The sequence below is a fragment of the Bombus terrestris genome, chromosome 13, assembly GCF_910591885.1.
Source record: "Bombus terrestris chromosome 13, iyBomTerr1.2, whole genome shotgun sequence".
NCBI classification, from domain to species: domain Eukaryota; kingdom Metazoa; phylum Arthropoda; class Insecta; order Hymenoptera; family Apidae; genus Bombus; species Bombus terrestris.
The window spans coordinates 7,462,660-7,480,365 of record NC_063281.1 but is presented as its reverse complement, the minus strand read 5'-3'; the positions used below and the strand labels follow the sequence as shown (position 1 = coordinate 7,480,365).

At 41.6% G+C, this 17,706-nt stretch overlaps 1 protein-coding gene across 1 annotated transcript in view; it reads left to right on the top strand.

Moving 5' to 3' along the window:
• LOC125386242 (nuclear receptor coactivator 5-like) overlaps positions 1–17,706 on the top strand; it is a 49,704-nt gene that overhangs the window by 23,676 nt on the left and 8,322 nt on the right. Inside the window, exon 3 of the mRNA XM_048411608.1 lies at positions 9,254–9,343. Within this exon, the coding sequence (XP_048267565.1) occupies positions 9,254–9,343 (90 nt within the window). The remainder of the gene's footprint in view (positions 1–9,253; positions 9,344–17,706) is intronic.

Below are 17,706 nucleotides of genomic sequence, written 5' to 3'. Positions count from 1 at the left end.
ATAGTGCAGAGAGCTAGAGACGAATAGTAAAAGGGCAGTTCTAAGACGGTCAGACCGGTAATTTGGTCGTCCATCAGATGGTGTCTTCGTGACCAGCGAATATTATGGTTGTGTAAAAGTCTCGGTTCGAAATTCAAATTGAACTGCACGAGGCTGCGTAGTGGAACCGTAGTAAACCGTGTATAGCTCGCGGCTACTTTTCTACTAAATCGTTTTGATTATACTCATTACCCGAGGCCTTGCCATGGTATTCTTTCTTCCATTTCGAGGTTAGACAGAAGGAACCTTCGTGTTCCATTATTCCCGGAAATCGTGGGCCAGAAATCGGCCTGATAGGTCGTACGAGTGTATCATTTTATAAGGCGGCATTCTACAATGTCTGACCATACGGATTCGAGACGAAACCACGTACCTACGTTCTTCTAATGGATTTTTGAAGTTCTCTCTTCCCTTCAAACTTGCTTTATGACTCGAAGTAAGGTCGAACTAGGTTACGGATACTAGTAAGTTTTGACGAACACGACCGAACGATTTATATTGATCCTTACGAGTAGCTACGTCATATTTCAGATGTTTGATTCGTTAGGATACCGTATCCGTCGAAATCATGACATTAAAAATGCCATCGTGTTTCTATTTCTGTTTCAAAGAATTCTTGATGCTTTAATGAGAATTTTCTGTTCTTTTCTTTTTTTCAGTAGACGTGTTAGAAACATCCTGCAATAAAATTATACCATAACCGAAGGGAATGCCGCAATAACGAGACAGCAATCTGAATAAACTAACAAAAACTAAATCAAAATCAATTTATTCGTAGCGTATTCGTGAGTATGAGTGTGAACGCAACATAAGAGCAGAGGTTGAGGAGTAAAAAACAGTCTAGTAATTTACACCCGGTGAAATAGAGGAACATCGAAATCGTAAATCATAATCCTCGCAGATTCTTTAAAGGCTCGTGAACGTCAGCCACGAAGGATCAAATCGCGCGGTTAGAGATATTAATGGCTTCAATTCTCTGTGTCGTAATTGTAAAACAGCCTCGCTCGCAGCCGGACTATTAGGCCGGGCTTGTCGCTCGTTGCTTTTATATCATTTTTGTACGCGATATAAGAGAGAAACAGGGCCACTATTTCCACGTAATATCGTTTAGTAGCTTTACAAGGTAGATAAGATAAAGTCTCTGGTTCGAATAATGAGCTCGTATCTCTGCGCGACAACGACAGCCCGAAACGTCAATAATCGTTGTCGAGATTGTTAAAGGAATAGAGAAAGAGAGAAGGACGAAGCAATTAAAATGCAACCTCAAAGACAGGGGAAGGAAAAAGGAGGAGAGAAGAAATGTCCTTCGCACAGATAGCCCGTAATTTGTCGCAGAAATGCTTGACCGTACAAATCGTGTCGCCGGAAACGCGCTATCGAGTAAATCGAACGTTCATCCGTTTTAAACGCGCCACTGCGAGCGTTTTTGTTAACTATCAATCGAAATATCGGGCAATATCGTATGGAGGGCGATCGTTTGGCAAACAGCACGCAATAAACCGTGAACGAGACAGCATATAAAAAGGAAAGTTCCACGATTTACATATTTAATAAATGCCTGGATAAACGGACATAACGAATTATTAATGCGAGCAAAGCGGTAAACGATACAAAGTGACACGGCCGAGTGATTTATTGACGTTTAATAAGTGAAATCTTAGTTGAACCAGCGAAAGTCTCGTTCGCGAGTGTTACATCCGCATGGATTATGGTTGGAAAAGGTGTGAACTCCTCGGAAGAGTGTCAACGAGATTCATTCACCGTTCGACCCATTGACAAGGTTTTTGGCAATTGGATGAATTGCGCTGAAAATGTTAGTCGTAGTTTTCGAGTGTCATGTTCGAATTAGTAATCATAATCTTTTTTTAAAACATTGAATATCTTCGTGCTTATTAAAAGAATGCCCAGATTAGAGTATACAAATTTGTGGACCGCTGTAGGTCAATGGATAAGGAAATGTTTTTTAGCATATAATTTAAATTTCATAAAATCTTATTAAACGTTATTTCTAATTACCGATGTATCGTTAATTTGTATATTTTAATAAAATTCGCATATTATTGCTACAAATTGGCCAAGCGTTTGGTTACTTATGAACAACAGCGCGTATAAAAATTTTCCTTGTGAAAACATGTGGACAGTGTATCACGTTGAATGAAAAACGTCTAAATATAAACATTACTTATGCGCCAGTGCAACTGTATCGCCTAGAAGGGTGTCAACGGAAACGCATTGGCGAACTATCGATCGACTGCAGTCGTTAGAATGCACGTGACCGAGCCGGTACTCTTAATAAAGCAGAATATACGTGTGCCTAGCGGATAGTTACGGCTAAAACCGGGATAATCCAATAATTATCCAACACGCGACGATTGTCCAGGTTTTTTATCATTCGGCCTGCGGAATTCACAGCTCGGTTATGACACCATTTCAAAATCGAAAGACTTTTTCCCTGCGGTGACAAGTGGACTAATGGAATTACCGACCTCTTTAAAATATAAAAAAAGCTTTCGTATTATAGATCGAAGCTGATAAAGCTCTTCCCAGTCAGAAATTAAATCCTACTTTCAATCGCTTTCCAGAGAAAGAGGAATATATTATATTTCTCTATATCTGCGACAAAGATATTTATCAATAAAAGTAAATCATATGAAACGTATCCTAGTAACTCCATCTGTATCGATCAGAAATACTTGCGATAATGCCGATCAACTTCATCGAGCAGTATCTGGTATTGGTAACACGGTAATTATTGTAAACGAATTTTGAAGCTTCTGCCCTATAAAAAATGGTAAATGTGACTTATCGTTCTTTTCGTCTGTAGACATGGATTCTTTGTTCGTAGTCTTCAATGAAGCCCTTTTCTCTCGAGAAGCAAAAACGACAGAGCTTTCTTATCAAACCTAACAGTAGAATACTCCTATTTTCGCGCGACAGAAACATGGCCGATATGTGACCGTGTTATGCCATGGAGACACCAGCCGGACAACATTGTAGCGACTTGCGACATGCGCCGCAATTATCCTCTCGCCGTCTCATTTGCGATTGTAATTAAGATCAGCCACGGCTGTGGACGCGGACGCATTCGAGCGTGCACCGATCGGGTCGCGATTGCTCCGGTTGCGGCGCTAACCGCGCTTTCGTTGCGGCGCTAACGCGACTAACAGCTTCTCACCCGTCGAAGCGCTGCCTCTTTTCATCCTTCTCTCGCTTTCTCTCGCGAAACGGCCAAGATCCAATAAATAGAAGATAAAATTTTCGTACGACTTCGAAAGGGTCGTGATTAATCGCGATTCGATTGCTTGTAAGAGGGGAGAATCGAGCGAGAGAAGGTTCGCGGCGTTATCGGCGACGATCGTGTAATTACAGGCTCCAGCGGTGTCTACACATCGAAAATTATTCTGCTGGTCGAGTTGAATAGAAGTTATCGTCGGAGAACAGGCCTCGGGAAAATCGACTCGGATTATTGCCACAGGATATAATTAAATCCGTTCAACTAGTTCTGTCAGTTTCCGGTTTTTCCATTCCAGAGGAATTCTTCGACGGAGGGAAAGGGGACGCAGATGGAATCCGTAAAGTTTGACCGGTCGGATACTCGCGAGAGAAAACGCGTAGGAGTAGCAGGCGGTGCGGCTCTGGTAATTACAGGACGACTGGTTATTATAAGTACACGTGTTAATGGTGTGCGTCGGTGAACCGGCCGGTGATCTGGGTTGCGTTATCAGGAAATACCGTGTTGCAAGAAAATCTGTTGCCGGTGCCGTTAGAACTAGTTTTTAACGAACCACAAGCGAGCCAGCCTAAGCTTTTCCTATGAGATCGCCGCCGGTCTATGCGTTAATACGAACCAATCGACGTTTAATAAATTTTGGTCTGCTTGCCGATAGCGTGCCGCACACACCGGCCAGAATTCGCCCCGTTTGTCATTTTATCTTTCGATTAACATTCTTTTCCCTTATCGCCAGTCGGCTACGTAATTCTAAGCAATTATGTATCTACTCTCACTGCGCCTAGAAAAAGTATCGAACAACAGCGACGCGAATAACATTCTCCACCGTGCTAGATCTATTTTGACAGTGTGTAATTCAAGGCTGGTATACTTTCTCGGCTCGCTGAGAAATACACGCAACAACGAGAGAGAGCTCGAGAATCGCCGCATTTTTGGCAATTAAATGGAAATACGGTGAAATTCTATTATAGGAATTTGGTCTATTTCAATGAAATTTTAGTTAATACCCGATTAAACGATTTCTGTCGATCGAATCCAATCGTCTGGTCACGAATTACCATTATATGAAACGAAAAGTCGTATTACCATTATATGAAATCCATCAATTTATCCTCTGATAAATTTACTTAAATGGTGTTTTAGAAGAGCGTAGAAGAGGCAGAGAATATATACAATTAAATGAAAATAAAAGAGAAATGCAATTGAAGATTGCGTAGTCACGTGCACCACAGACAATCACGTAACGCCACCTCAAAAATACGATTTGCCCTTCGAATTTTCTTTCTCGAGCTTTTCAAGCAACTCACTCGCAAACTTCTTCGCGATAATCTTCTAGTAGTTCTGACGGGTCACGTAGTTACCTAAGGTAGAAGCTTTGCGTGACTTCAACCCCTCTTGCACCCTCGTATATTCCCCTCGATGAATATACAGCGTGTAGAATCCATCTCGCTGCAGAAAGGGCCGTCCACGAAAGCGTAAATCGTTCAGGCACAAGATTTTCGTACAAACCTCGACACGCACGCCGGATAAAGAGCCAGGAAGATGCAGCACGGGGGACCTCGAGGAGCGGGGGCTGGTTTCCGCCTCGGTAACCACATGTTGCAACTTTCCAGCGCCTTTGTTGCACCTTTGATTTCCAGTCACGACCCATAAGACGCAGATCCATGTTTTTTCCTGCCCTTTCATCTTCGTTCTCCTCCTTTATCGACTTATCTGGTCTTCTTCTTCTACCAAGCATACATTACGCGGTTCGTAGCGAGCAATTACAGGAGGAATCAAACCGAGGCGAGTACGTGCGACGCTTACTAGCGGCGAGACGCGCGACTGATCTCTTATTGCGCCGGCAATCAACGTAATGAGCTGGACGTGCGTACCGACACACGGTCGATCCTGCCACACAACGATGCATAAGGTTGTAATAGTATGGTGGTTGGTTTCGTGAGCCGAAGGAAAGCCGTAGGCCCCCGGCTGGCGTGCGGATGATGAGCCGATATATTTTATTGATGGACCAGATGATCTGGTCGACCGACCGACTTAGGGATGAACTTGAGAATTTGCGTGTGCGTTGAATCGGGCAGCTGACTTAACGTGTGCAGAGGCAGAGAGTTTTGGAAATTACAAGATATTTGTTGGAAGTGTGCACTTGGCAAAGATTAATAAAATACGCGGACAGTCGATGATCGATCAGATGGACAAGTCACGTTATTTAACGAGACCTTTAAGCACTAATTATACTTGAAACATATAATTTTATGATATGTGGTGACATACAATTTTTTGTTTAAGACAACTATAAAGTATGTTTGTAATAACTGTTTTGTAACTTAATCTATGTACATTTTCCATATTTTTACATAAATATTCAATTTTCCAACGAGAGACAGAGATATTTTAATCGTTTAAAACCGTGAAATGCGAACGATATTAGAATCTCGAAACTTTATTACGCAGTTATGGCGCTGTAGTATAAGGACATTTCCCTGATCTTACTTGGCAATCACAGCGGAAGTAAATTCTTTAAGATAGCCAGGTAATTTTCCAGCGAAGCGTAGGGATATTTTAATCGTTCAGAATTCCTAAGCAATCAACCGTGAAGTGACGAAATACCAGCGACTTTCGAATCTCGAAGCTTTATTAACCCTTCGTCGGTGACTCGAGCGATGTTTCAACCCTGAATATTTTTTCTTGGAAATTTTATTCCTCTTAAAGAGACTTTCAAATATTTCACTTAATAAATAACTATGTAATTTAGTAGACAAATTAACAAAGAATCCAGAATTCGTACAAGCTTTTAAAAAACTTAGGACGCTAAAAAATCAACTTTTAACGTAAACATTCCGCTTTACATACTGCGGATTAATTTACTCGAAATTGTTGCTGTAAACGAAATTGTCCCAACTGTTTTCGCCTTAATTTTACAAACTCGTTACAACATTTTATCTATTGCTTCTTTGTAAAAGTATAATAAACTACTCAAGGAGATTACTTTTGTACGACTTTCGTTAATCAAATTACTTAAGATAATTGGGCAATCTCCCGAACGAAGATCAAGAATATTTTAATCGTTCGAAATTCTCGAACGCCCCGCTGAAAGCTGGTGATACAAGAACGACGTTAAATCCCGCGTAGCGCGTTTGCTCGATGGTAAATCGGCGAGGCAACGCGCGTCCCGGCACGATACCGCGAGGATTAAGCCGCGGCCGAGATCCATCGAGCAGGTGAGCCTCTAAAACCAACGACGTCAAGTAGGGAGGCAGAGCGAGAGCATGGCTTGCTTTTAGGGCTAACGACGCACCCGTAAAGCGAGAACGATGAAAATGGAGAGTAGAAACGTGCGTCTAAGCCTGGAATGCAGCATAAGTGCACGAGGAGGGAAGCCCCTCTTCTTCTTCTCTCTCTCTCTCTCTTTCTCTCTGCATCGCGGCTTTAGGTTGGGTTACTACGAACCGGGCAGAGGAAACGTCGACGATTTGACTTTGCAGTGTGCCGCGCACAGCATCCTCTTTTTCGATGTGTTTAACTTGTAGGATAGCATACATAAGCGAGAGGGTAGAATTAGATGGGGGAAAAAGATGGTTGAACACTTCTATCTGGATGTAACAAGGATAAAACGAGATGCGTAGGAAAGAGACAGAGAGAGGACCAGTAAAAGTGACGAGGGTATGATGTTCGCTTTAATATCCACCAGCAGGTATATATTCTCACTTGCTCTGCTCGTTTCTTCTTCTCTTTCTCACGTGTTCGTTTTGCTCTCTCGCTCTTCACAATTCGTTCGATTCTCTATCTTCTGCTCGCTGATGGAACCGCTGCTAGAGTATCGATACTATGAGCAGAGAGGAGTTCATGGGAAACTCTAGCAATAGCTGACTCGTTCAAAAAAGGAAGGGAAAAGAAAGAGGCAGATAAATTTTCCAGGACTTATGTAGAGTGCTCGATGAAGTCGAAAAGTCGATGGGGGGAGGAGAATTCGTCTGCCTTTTCACAGTGCTGGTTGATCCCGGGAACACGCTGATGCGGGAAGCATGACATGCGAAACTCGCCCGCCCTCCGATGGACAACGTAACGAAACGAATTACGCGGCGGGAACTCGTGTTCCTTGAAATCTCTGTCAGCGATTGTACAGTGTTCTCTCAAGAGAAACAGGAAAAATAAACGATATGGTAGACTACCTCTTAATGTAAACTTTCTTTTTAATTTCGTTACGAATCGCTCCAAGTATTTACGAGTATTCTGCGGCAAAGGAAAATACTTGAATATTCCGTTACTTTTCAATAAAGTGACTTCTTATCAAGTTCCATGTACATTACATTTTCAGAATATCAAACTTTTATAGCCATATGAAAGTATTACTAAATTTAATAAATTTAATACTCTTAGACATAATTAATTTAACGTCATGATAAATACAATGATATAATCGTTGTATGTGGTAATGTGTTTTAATATTTGTAAATGAGTGGATTTTCCTATAAGAAGTTTCCTCTATTCAGATTTCTCGAATTACATATTTCGGCGTCTGCATCGTTTCACAGTCTCGTACAGCCAGTTTGTGAAATATTCTATTCGTCTTTGAAAAAAGATTCTATGACTAACTTCTTAAACGAACAATCATTTCTTGACCGATATATCCAAAAATAATCGATCAGTATAATAAAAGGTAAATTTAATTCTACGAAAATGATCATTTAAAAGTGAATCCAAGAAATATAATACCATTTACGATAAATTGTCACGACCATCGAATGACCACTATTCAATCGTCATCCCGCTGAACAAAAATAAAGCGGAATCTCCTATACGAAGTAAAAGACTCCACGTAAAATTCCAAGAAGAATAATCGTGCAATAAAACGTCGTGCTCGTAAACGACGTAAATGATCGCGCACTGCGGGCTAAGAAAATATAACGGACGAATAAATGGCGGCTGGTAGATCCCTGGCGTCGTCACAGTTTCTTTGTCGAGCGACCATGCGCGTCGTGCAGCATTTCCAAGTCCTCGCATTAGGATTAGGCACGCTGCACACACCCGAAAAACCGTACGAGTTGCTCTCGTATCCGTATAAATGTTGTATCCGCAGGTTTTTAGTGTGCGTAGGGTAACAGAGGCATAGGAGGAGGCTGCGGGTCCCGCGAGATTATGTTCGTGCTGGTTACTGCTTTTATTGTTTTTCGCTGGACTAGACCGGCGAGAGAAGGCGGACCGGTGATCTTGTATCTTAGCAGGATCTACGTGCATTTTCACTTAGCGAGTTACACGATACCGGATACCGTTGATGTACCTCGCCAGGTTGGATCATTAGTACCAACTGTTAGAGAGAATCCGCAAGTACCATACCTCTCTTGAGCCTAGCAGTATTTTCATTTTTCTTTTTCTATGTTCGTTCCGTTTCGATGGGTTTAGAATTGTAAAGGGAGAAAAAGGCAGAGTCAACTGTACTGAATTGTTCTTCTTTTTTTTTTTCCTTTTTTCGCCATCGATTCTTTATGTTCGACATCCTGACCGATACCTTCGATGATGAAACAGTGAAACAGTGTTCGACGAAGAAATCCAGGCGAGAGAAAGATGCACCATTGCACCGTCGAGTTGATCGAAGTTGATTCGCGAATTTAAAGGTGATTAATGCTTTAATGCTAGCCGGGACTTAAGATCTTAAGTAGTTTCTTTTATTTCCGAGATTACTCTGACGGGATAGGTGGTAGGGCGGTTCGATTAACAAGTTTCTTTGGCTGTCGTCTTTCGTTCGATGAACATTTTCGCTGTCTGTCCGTGGTATACTTCCTTTGCGAAGGTATTACTTACGAAAAAGAAGAGATGACGTTATCTTATCCACGATCTCGCGTTGTGGATCTTGAGTCCCATAATGCAATTGAAAATTTACCATTCCGATCTAATCCCGTCACTGTGCGAGGATTAAAAGCACCAACGCACCGATCGAACGACGAAAAAATCGATCTCTGTGTATTAAGACTTTGATGGGCTTTCCAGGAAAGGTCGAACGGGAGGGCCACGCTGCACGAGGGTCGCGATGAACTACAATTAGTGAATCTGTGCGTACCTCCGAGATCGGCGATCGTCGTAAGTAAATTCTATTCGCGACTCTGGAAGCTTTAATACTAAACGTAAGATAATTAAACGAATGAAAGAGGCTTTTTTTGAAAAAAGAGAAAAGAAAAGGTCTTCCGCTGCACAAGAATCACTCGAACGCTTTTATCAACTTTCTCTTGGCACGTTTTTCTCTTTTCCGCTTTTTTCTCTGATTGCACTTGGACGCACGAGGGGTTGACTCACTTGGTCAGCAGACTGGCAAAACCAACCGCAAAACAATACTCACAGGCTGCACGCACAAGAAAACACGCCGGAATAATGGCATCGCCTTAATTCGTTTCGGGGAAGAGAATCGACGAGACTAGGGACGCGCGAGTCGCGACAATGGTACTAACGAGGTCCCTAAACGCCCGAAAAAGAAAGCGTTAATTCCGACCTTTCAAGTGTAAATTCCTAACCGCGCTCTCGTTTCCACTGTCGAGAAACGTTGCCAGGTATTACGCGTACTACACGTTCTTTCATCTTTCGTTCGTTTCGCTTAACCTTCGTTATCGAACCGTCGCGGAAGAAAAATACACATTTGGTGTACCATTGAAAAAGAATGAAACTTATTTGGTCGCTGTTAACCACGATGATTTGTCAACGGAATATTTCATTTCGGCAATTCGAAAAAGCAGAAATCATGATTTCTTGTTGGACGTTTGGGGTGTTGGTATTCGGCAGCTGCACATTGTCGTTGCAACGATGCTGTACGATTCAACCACACATGCATTAATGCAATGATGGTTGATCCTGAGAGTGAGGAGAGAGAGAATATTGTTGAAGCGAGAGGGAAGGATCAGGGAAGGGGAAGGATCTCTTTGTCCTCACCGAGATCCACGCGGCAGCATTGACCTGCTGCCCCACTGGCGTAGACACCTGTCTCTTGCTTATCAAACGCTTCTACCAAACTCAATACAATTTAAACATGTCATTTTTTATAGCTTTCTAAAAAAAAAAAAAAAAAAAGGAATCTAGAGAAAGAATCAACTAAAAATAAAATAGATAAAATAGAATAAACATAGGATAAATACTTCATAAACATTGTACAACTAGTATCCTTAAAAAAAATTTTTTTTTTAGATCACTCCTTCCTTTGTAGCAATGGAAAATAAAACAGTAAAAGTCGAATATCTCACAGATTCGTGAAATATTTACCAAATATCTAAGATGGTTTACTAAAATTAAAAGTCGCGGAAGGCGGAGAGGTCAAACTCGCAAAGTTCAATTAAATAATACAAGGTGTGTTCCACGCCACTGGATGACTTATTTCTCTCGCGATACGCAAAAGGCTCGTCTCAACTGGCGAACTGGCCCTTGCAGCCCTGCTGCGCTGCGGTTAACTTCTGCCGAGGGCCCTCTGGACCTCAAGCATTGTTGCAGCGCCAGTTTTTGACAGGTACTATAGGCTACGTGGTGCGTGCGCCCACCTACGTACGCTCCACGGATTAATGTCTAGAGAATCAGAATGAAAGAGAGACAGAGATGGAACGATAGAATCGAAACGGTGCGCGAACGATCACAAAACAGGCTCATGTGAAAACAGGTCCTTCGACTTGACTCATTGGTATTTTATTATCGACTTTGAACGTCGACCCAGAAGACGTTCCAGTCGGCTATTAAGTCCGGGATGATAAGTCTCACGCACAGTCGTTCTACCGTTAATAGTCACTTACTTTCGGTCAGATTCTTATAGAACCTGTTCCATGGAACTTGTCCAATGCCTATCGAATTTCAAACGCGCGTCTACATAGTCTACTTGCTGGATTATCGAACCTTCGTGGGTTAGTCTTTCTCTTCGTAGATACACAGTATATAGCATAGGACCGTAGAAAAGTCGCGCGCCATTTGCGTTGATGGTCCTCTAATCGTAATGAAACATACTTTTACCCGATCGCCGGTCTGTCGATTATAATAATTTCTTTACTTAGAAATTCTCTAGTTTTTGAAATGTTTGTTCATCGAGAACTGTAATCGATCTACCTGAAGTTGGTTTGCCTTTATTCACTTTTAACTTTGCTATTGTAGAAGGGTGGCTCAGTTAACGAGTTTTGTGTTTAACCAGTTAACAAATTCCTAAGAAAGTATCGAAACAATTAAAGTACCGCAAAGTATCCTCTTTGTTCATTCATTAAAGCGGAACATTTTTACTTGATAGATGATCCGTGGCTTTTGTCTGTCCTTCTACATATTTCATTATAAGGAATTCGTCTATCGATCGTCTTGTATCTATCGTCCAGACCGCAAAGGGATTGACCCTTTCACCTGAGACAAAAATCGAAATGATAGAGGGCGTGAGGTGCACGTACCCTCTGAATATGCTTGAAGAGGGTCAGGTGAAACTCTTTTGACGAGCAGACTCACCAGCCTCTTCGAAGGGAGCATTTATCCTCGAACGAGATATACAGGTCGGAGTAGCCCTAACCTGACCTAACTCTTGACCATCCCCACGGGTGAGCACGCAAATGACTAGAAAGCTTGGACGATTCTCTTCCATCACGTCGGCAAGTGTAACAAACGTTAAATTTTCGATCCTTCTAAAAGAGAGATGATATTTCCATAGATAATAATAGGAAGTCTTCCATTATTCAGAGTAGGAAAATCGTCCTAACGATTTCTCCTTAAAAGTTCGTTCAAAGTTAAACCTACCTTAAAACTGAATGGATAGATAGCCACTTTCTATTGTTATAAATCTTGAAATCTCTTAAAATAACGCGGCTGTACCTGGAACACATCAACTCCATTCACAGTAGAGGCTAAATTCTCGATTTAAGATAACTTGAAATTTCCTGACGAGGGACGAGATGTCGATTTATCAAAGCAACTTTTCTATCAGATGGCTGGAAATTTATGCGCTCATACGTCAACTCTCAGCCACTATTTGCATACGGTTCGTGCATAGAATTCCTTTAATAACTTATTTTCAATACAATAATATTCAACTGTACGCGTTAGTTATTACATGCAAGATCAGGTGGCTATTGTTCGATCGACGAAAATTAATTCAGATCAACGACGTATTCGTATTTGAGCTCAATACGACGACGACTAAAAAGGTTCGATCTTTGAGTTTTCAGATATTTATAGAATTCGTAAACGAATTTATAAGCTATAGTTTGCTCGTAAACTAATGGTTTACTTCACACACACCAAATACCCTAAATTTTTCATACGAAGGATTTAACCAATCCCGATAAAGATTCTAACGATGCAACCTCGCTCGGATCATCGTTTTTTTGACGTCGCCACTAATGAACCCCCGAGATAACTTCCAATCCTTCGAGATAGCTCGACATCCCTGGAAGAGGGATAACAAGTCAATTAATCGAGGCGACTTTTCCACCAGATCCGTCCATCCAGCAGATCTCAGAAAAATTCAATTTTAGAATCTTTGAAAATCTATAAAATCCCTCATAAATGAACTGTGGCGGCACTCCACAAGCCAAATACCACCACTCGACACTAACTAGTGTCGGACGACGGCAGCGCAGTGGTTAACGTCTTAGGTTGCGAACGTTCGGAACCCGGGTTCGAATCCCGGCGACCGGAGTCCGATTTTACTCCCACGCACCAAAAAACGGAGGAAAAATCGGCAGTACTCCGGCAGCGACATATACAGCCCCCAGTGACAATTACAGCGGACCAGGCCCCACTACTAATATATATATATAACTATATAACTATAACTATATATATAATTATAACTTACTCACGGCCACCTCAACAGAACGATTCACTCCGGAAGTATAAACAATCATCCCAAATTCCAGCACTTAAAGGAGTTAGTCAATCGCTCTAAAGATTCTAAGGATACAATCCTGCTTGAATCACCGTTTTTTCGACGTAACCGCTGATGAATTCCAGAGCTACCTTCCAACCATCGGAAGCTTCGCTAACGCAACCTTAGTAACCAATAGCCTTGTCGGTCGCTCTAACGACCCCCCTTGCACCCCCTCTACTGGTGAACCAGTAGGCCACAAACTAAGGAAGGCCCGAAAATACCCACGAAGCGTAAAACACGGCTTCCTCTAATACACCTGAGCCTGTGTACAGTCTACCTTCGCTTATGGTTTATGGGATAGGTGCAAGTGTGTACTATATTTTCGTAAGGACTGAGGCTGGTTGGCGTAAACTAAGGCGGCGTTTCCTTTGTGCCGCGCTGGAAGCTAGTTTCGGTTGGATGATGCGGTTCGATTCACAATGCCATCGCTAATGTCCACTTTCAGCCTCCCTCGCAGGCCCTTCACAACTATCGGGCAGTTTTAGTGCTTTATGACAGCCATAATATCGCCTTTCCCATATACCAGGTAGGAACAGAGCCTCGAACAGCCTGTAATGATTCGCTGCAGCATTATGAATAGCTGGGCTTGCCGTAATTGTTCCTAGTTATCATGTTGTGTACTTTTGTTGAATTCTCTATATTTAGAAATTTGTCTGATAAGGACCTGCGGCCAATTTAAGAAGGCATTCCTCTACATTTTGTTTAACAATTTTCTATCCTTGTGTCCTCGTGGAAATATTGAGAAATTTATTTATGATTCCTGTTAATATAGTTAAATATAGTTAAATAAAATATATATAGTTAAATAAAAATAATATAGTTAAATATCGCAAATGAATGTTTTGCGAAAATATTACACATCACACGAAATTCTACATAAGTATAGACATAAATTGGAAAATCATTTTGGATCATCGTGTTTTGGAATTATAAATTTAGAGAAATTTTATGAAACAATTACATGCGTATAAGGCACAAGATTTTAAACAAAATGTTAATTTTGAAACTTCAATATTTAATATCTGTGATATATTTTATCATAGAAACATAGTATTCGTATAAGAAACAAGAGAAACTATCGATTCTTACCTTTTTGCATTTGATCTGCGATAAGCTATCAAATATCAAAAATTTAGGGAAGCATTGTCCAGTGACTCTTGGAAAGTTTGATCTTTGTAATTGACTTCCTAACGAATCGATAGTAATGCAACGTGTGTCTTCGTTAGAACGAAATGGAAAGCAAAAAAATAATTCGCGAATGTAATTATCGAGACGGAGAGCGACGTGGAAAAAAGTGGCTACGCGAAAACATCGGTGCATTGAGTCGCATAATGAAGCTGCTTCGATCTGAGTTTCCGGTCGGACGGTGAACGCCGCGAAACGCTCTTTGGGTGGTCTCTCATTACGGCGGTTCCTTCAATGATTCTTAGCACATTCGGCCAGGAACATATGGCTTCTGACCGTTGAATCGGGATGACTGGCCGCACAGAGGGCAGTATTGTAGCAGTTGGAGTGATTTTTCATGGGAATCATTCCCATAAAAAAGACCGAACCTTCTACTGTCTGACTAAATACTGTTCTACAGGGTGTTTCCCAAATTGTGGTACAATCAGAAAGGAGGTAATTCCTCATGTAAAAGTAGGTCAAAAATATAGAACGAATTATTTTCACATATTTTCACAATATTCCTTAAGTACACGTGCACTCGACTAATACCATAAACGGACTGTGTGTATGATATATAGGGGCACAGAATGTAAAAGAATTGGAAAATAAAATACGCATTATGAAATGTGAGACGTAGGAAACATTTTGCTTTTTATTTACGATGAAGCTTTATCGCGACTCAGAATCAAGATGAAACCATAATCATATTATAAGACGATTATTTTCATTATAATCAATTATCAATACGGGTTGATAATTGACCTAGATGTTTCATCGTTTAAAACCGTAACTCTGATGACTGTGAGACAAATTGAATGTACTCTAACGCTTAGCGATTAAGAATGAGAAATTTACGGCCTATTAATATAAATGAAATAATACCCCAAATGCCTCGATATTTTTCAAGTTGTTAAAACACGAAACGAATTTGATAAGTGGACGCGCGTTGTATCATCCATAAACAAGTATCAAAGCTTTGGACGTTATAACGAGTACTTTATTTCAGCCATTTCGTATCTTCTACGTCTATTACGTGTACTTTTGACCATTTAAATTTCCCATAAACGCATAAACGCGATACAAGAACCCGCCATTTAAAACAATTATTTCTACATCAAACTATATTCAATCACGCCAACTTGCAACCCCCAGTTCTCTCGCTTTCGTAAACCAACGATCGTTGAAATACCGGTCATTTGTACGCTAATAAACGCGGCGGTAAAGACAGTAAGAACACCTCGCTCCATAATTCCAAACTGCCGTTCTCCCTGCGCAATCTAGCCGCAGAATCGAAGTTGTACGGTTCGCGAGGGACGAAGAAATAAACGAAGTAATTGTCGGTGAAGAAAGGAAACGATACGGACGAAGAGTGGACGTTGAAGAAATGGGGGAAGATGGGAGAGGAGGCTGGTAATTATCATTTCTTGTACAAGCCGCCGGTGTGGGTATAGTCACGGATATAGGCGGTTTTGCAACATTCGGTCCCTCATTGTGGCGTGGTTCCTCTCCTTCTGCCTTCCTCTAATCCTCACTATCTCTTTCTTCCACTTGTATCGTTTCCTTGCTCCTTCTCACCGTACGTTCGTTCGTTCTTTCTTCTTTTCACAGTCGCACCCGCGCGCGCATCCCGCGTTCTAAAACAAAACGAAACGCTGCACGGGCCTCTCAAGGATAACGACTATGAGGCCTAGCTGAGGCGGCAGCCATATTGCGGACAATTGAAACCGTTGCACTGGCTCTCTTTTCGGTATACCTGCAGCTGCACCAAGCTGGTCCGCGCTTGTATCACGCACGCCATAACGCGCAGATGCTCGTCGCCCGGGCCAATTAATGCCAACTCACGCACGCTCTCTACCCGGAAAAAAGGAATTACGAGTAATTAGATTAATACTGAAAAATAGACCGTGTCCCCATCCCAATATTTCTTCATTCGAACTAATCTTGATTGGCGAATCGATTCCTTTATCGCGAAGGAATTTAGAATTTCGTGCAGCTGCGCCTTGTGTCTTTTGTTGATTTCTTATACATATATATATTTCTAAGGCAATGATTTCATGGAACGATATATAACGTACGAATTCAGAAGTATAATAGAACTCTGTTTCTATCAACTTTATTTATTCGAATGAAATTCGAACGATTAAACGAATCATGATGGTTGAATCCACTCGTTAGAATACGAGCTTCCATTATACGAACGAAAACTCGTATTTTTTATTGTATCATTACAATTGACTAAAAATTATGCACAGTTGCAATGTCTATAAAGATTCCATAAAAAATATAAACTGATCATATTGATTACTCTGGTATTACCCAGTATGAATGAAAACGATTATTGAGTTGGGACCTCATCCGAATAGCATGTACTTACATTAAATGCTTACAATTTTTAACATTAATAAATTTCAAACGATCGACAGATAATAGATAATAGTTAAAAATAGACATATCAACGGAGTTGTACTATATAACTTCTTCTTTAGATTTAAAGATCGTTATCGTGAAATAAGAAATACTCAAAATGCAGTGTATATTCTATCCACCAGAAATACATGGTTAACAGACCACGTTTACACTCGTAGCCGGACAAAGAATGCATTTGGCGCATTACGACCGGACTTTTTGAGGCGGGTGGGGTGGGTAACCCGACGCCGGTGGTGGCGGTGCAAGTTCAGCACCAACGCTGTAAACCATATGGTAAAGTGGGGAACGTTTCTTTGTGTGATTCATAAACGTGTACTGGTGTACGCGAGTCCGTAACCTCTACACAATGATCGCTAGAAAGTCGAAAAGTCGACTCGAATCCGAGTGGAACGATCGAGGCAACGTACGACGAAGAGTAGGGGGCTAGAAAATCGTCATGGTCCCCCTCGCGGTTCGAATTCTGTGAGAGTAGGGTCGGAGGAGGCCCGAAGCAATTAAACGAATCGAACGCTGATTACGCGGCTGGTTTAGAGTCGTATAAATCGTCGATTTAAATCGTCGAAATTTTTACGACCGCCTGTCATAACGGTAGCCCGTGTTTTCTACACGTGTTCCCGAACCTGAAACATAAAAATCGTTCTGTAGCGAATAAATGTAAATCGTCGGCCGGCTATAGAATTTTTCGGCTATGGGCCTAAACTATACAGTCGGAGAAACGAATACGAATGGAATGGCGTCGATGGTAATGCAACTTCGACACCCGACGAATGGCGGCACATTGGTATAGAGGAGGGGAGAGGAGTCTGGCTTCGCCGAATCTAAAGGACTCTTGGCAGGCTAGCAGGGCCCAAAAGTCGTCCTACACGGTCAGGATCCAATCTCATTTGGTACTAGCATGCCTTCGCTCACTCACCTCCGAGCCTCGGATTACTGGCTCCTTTTTGGTCTCTCTCTCTGTCTCTCTTTCTCTGTCTCTCCC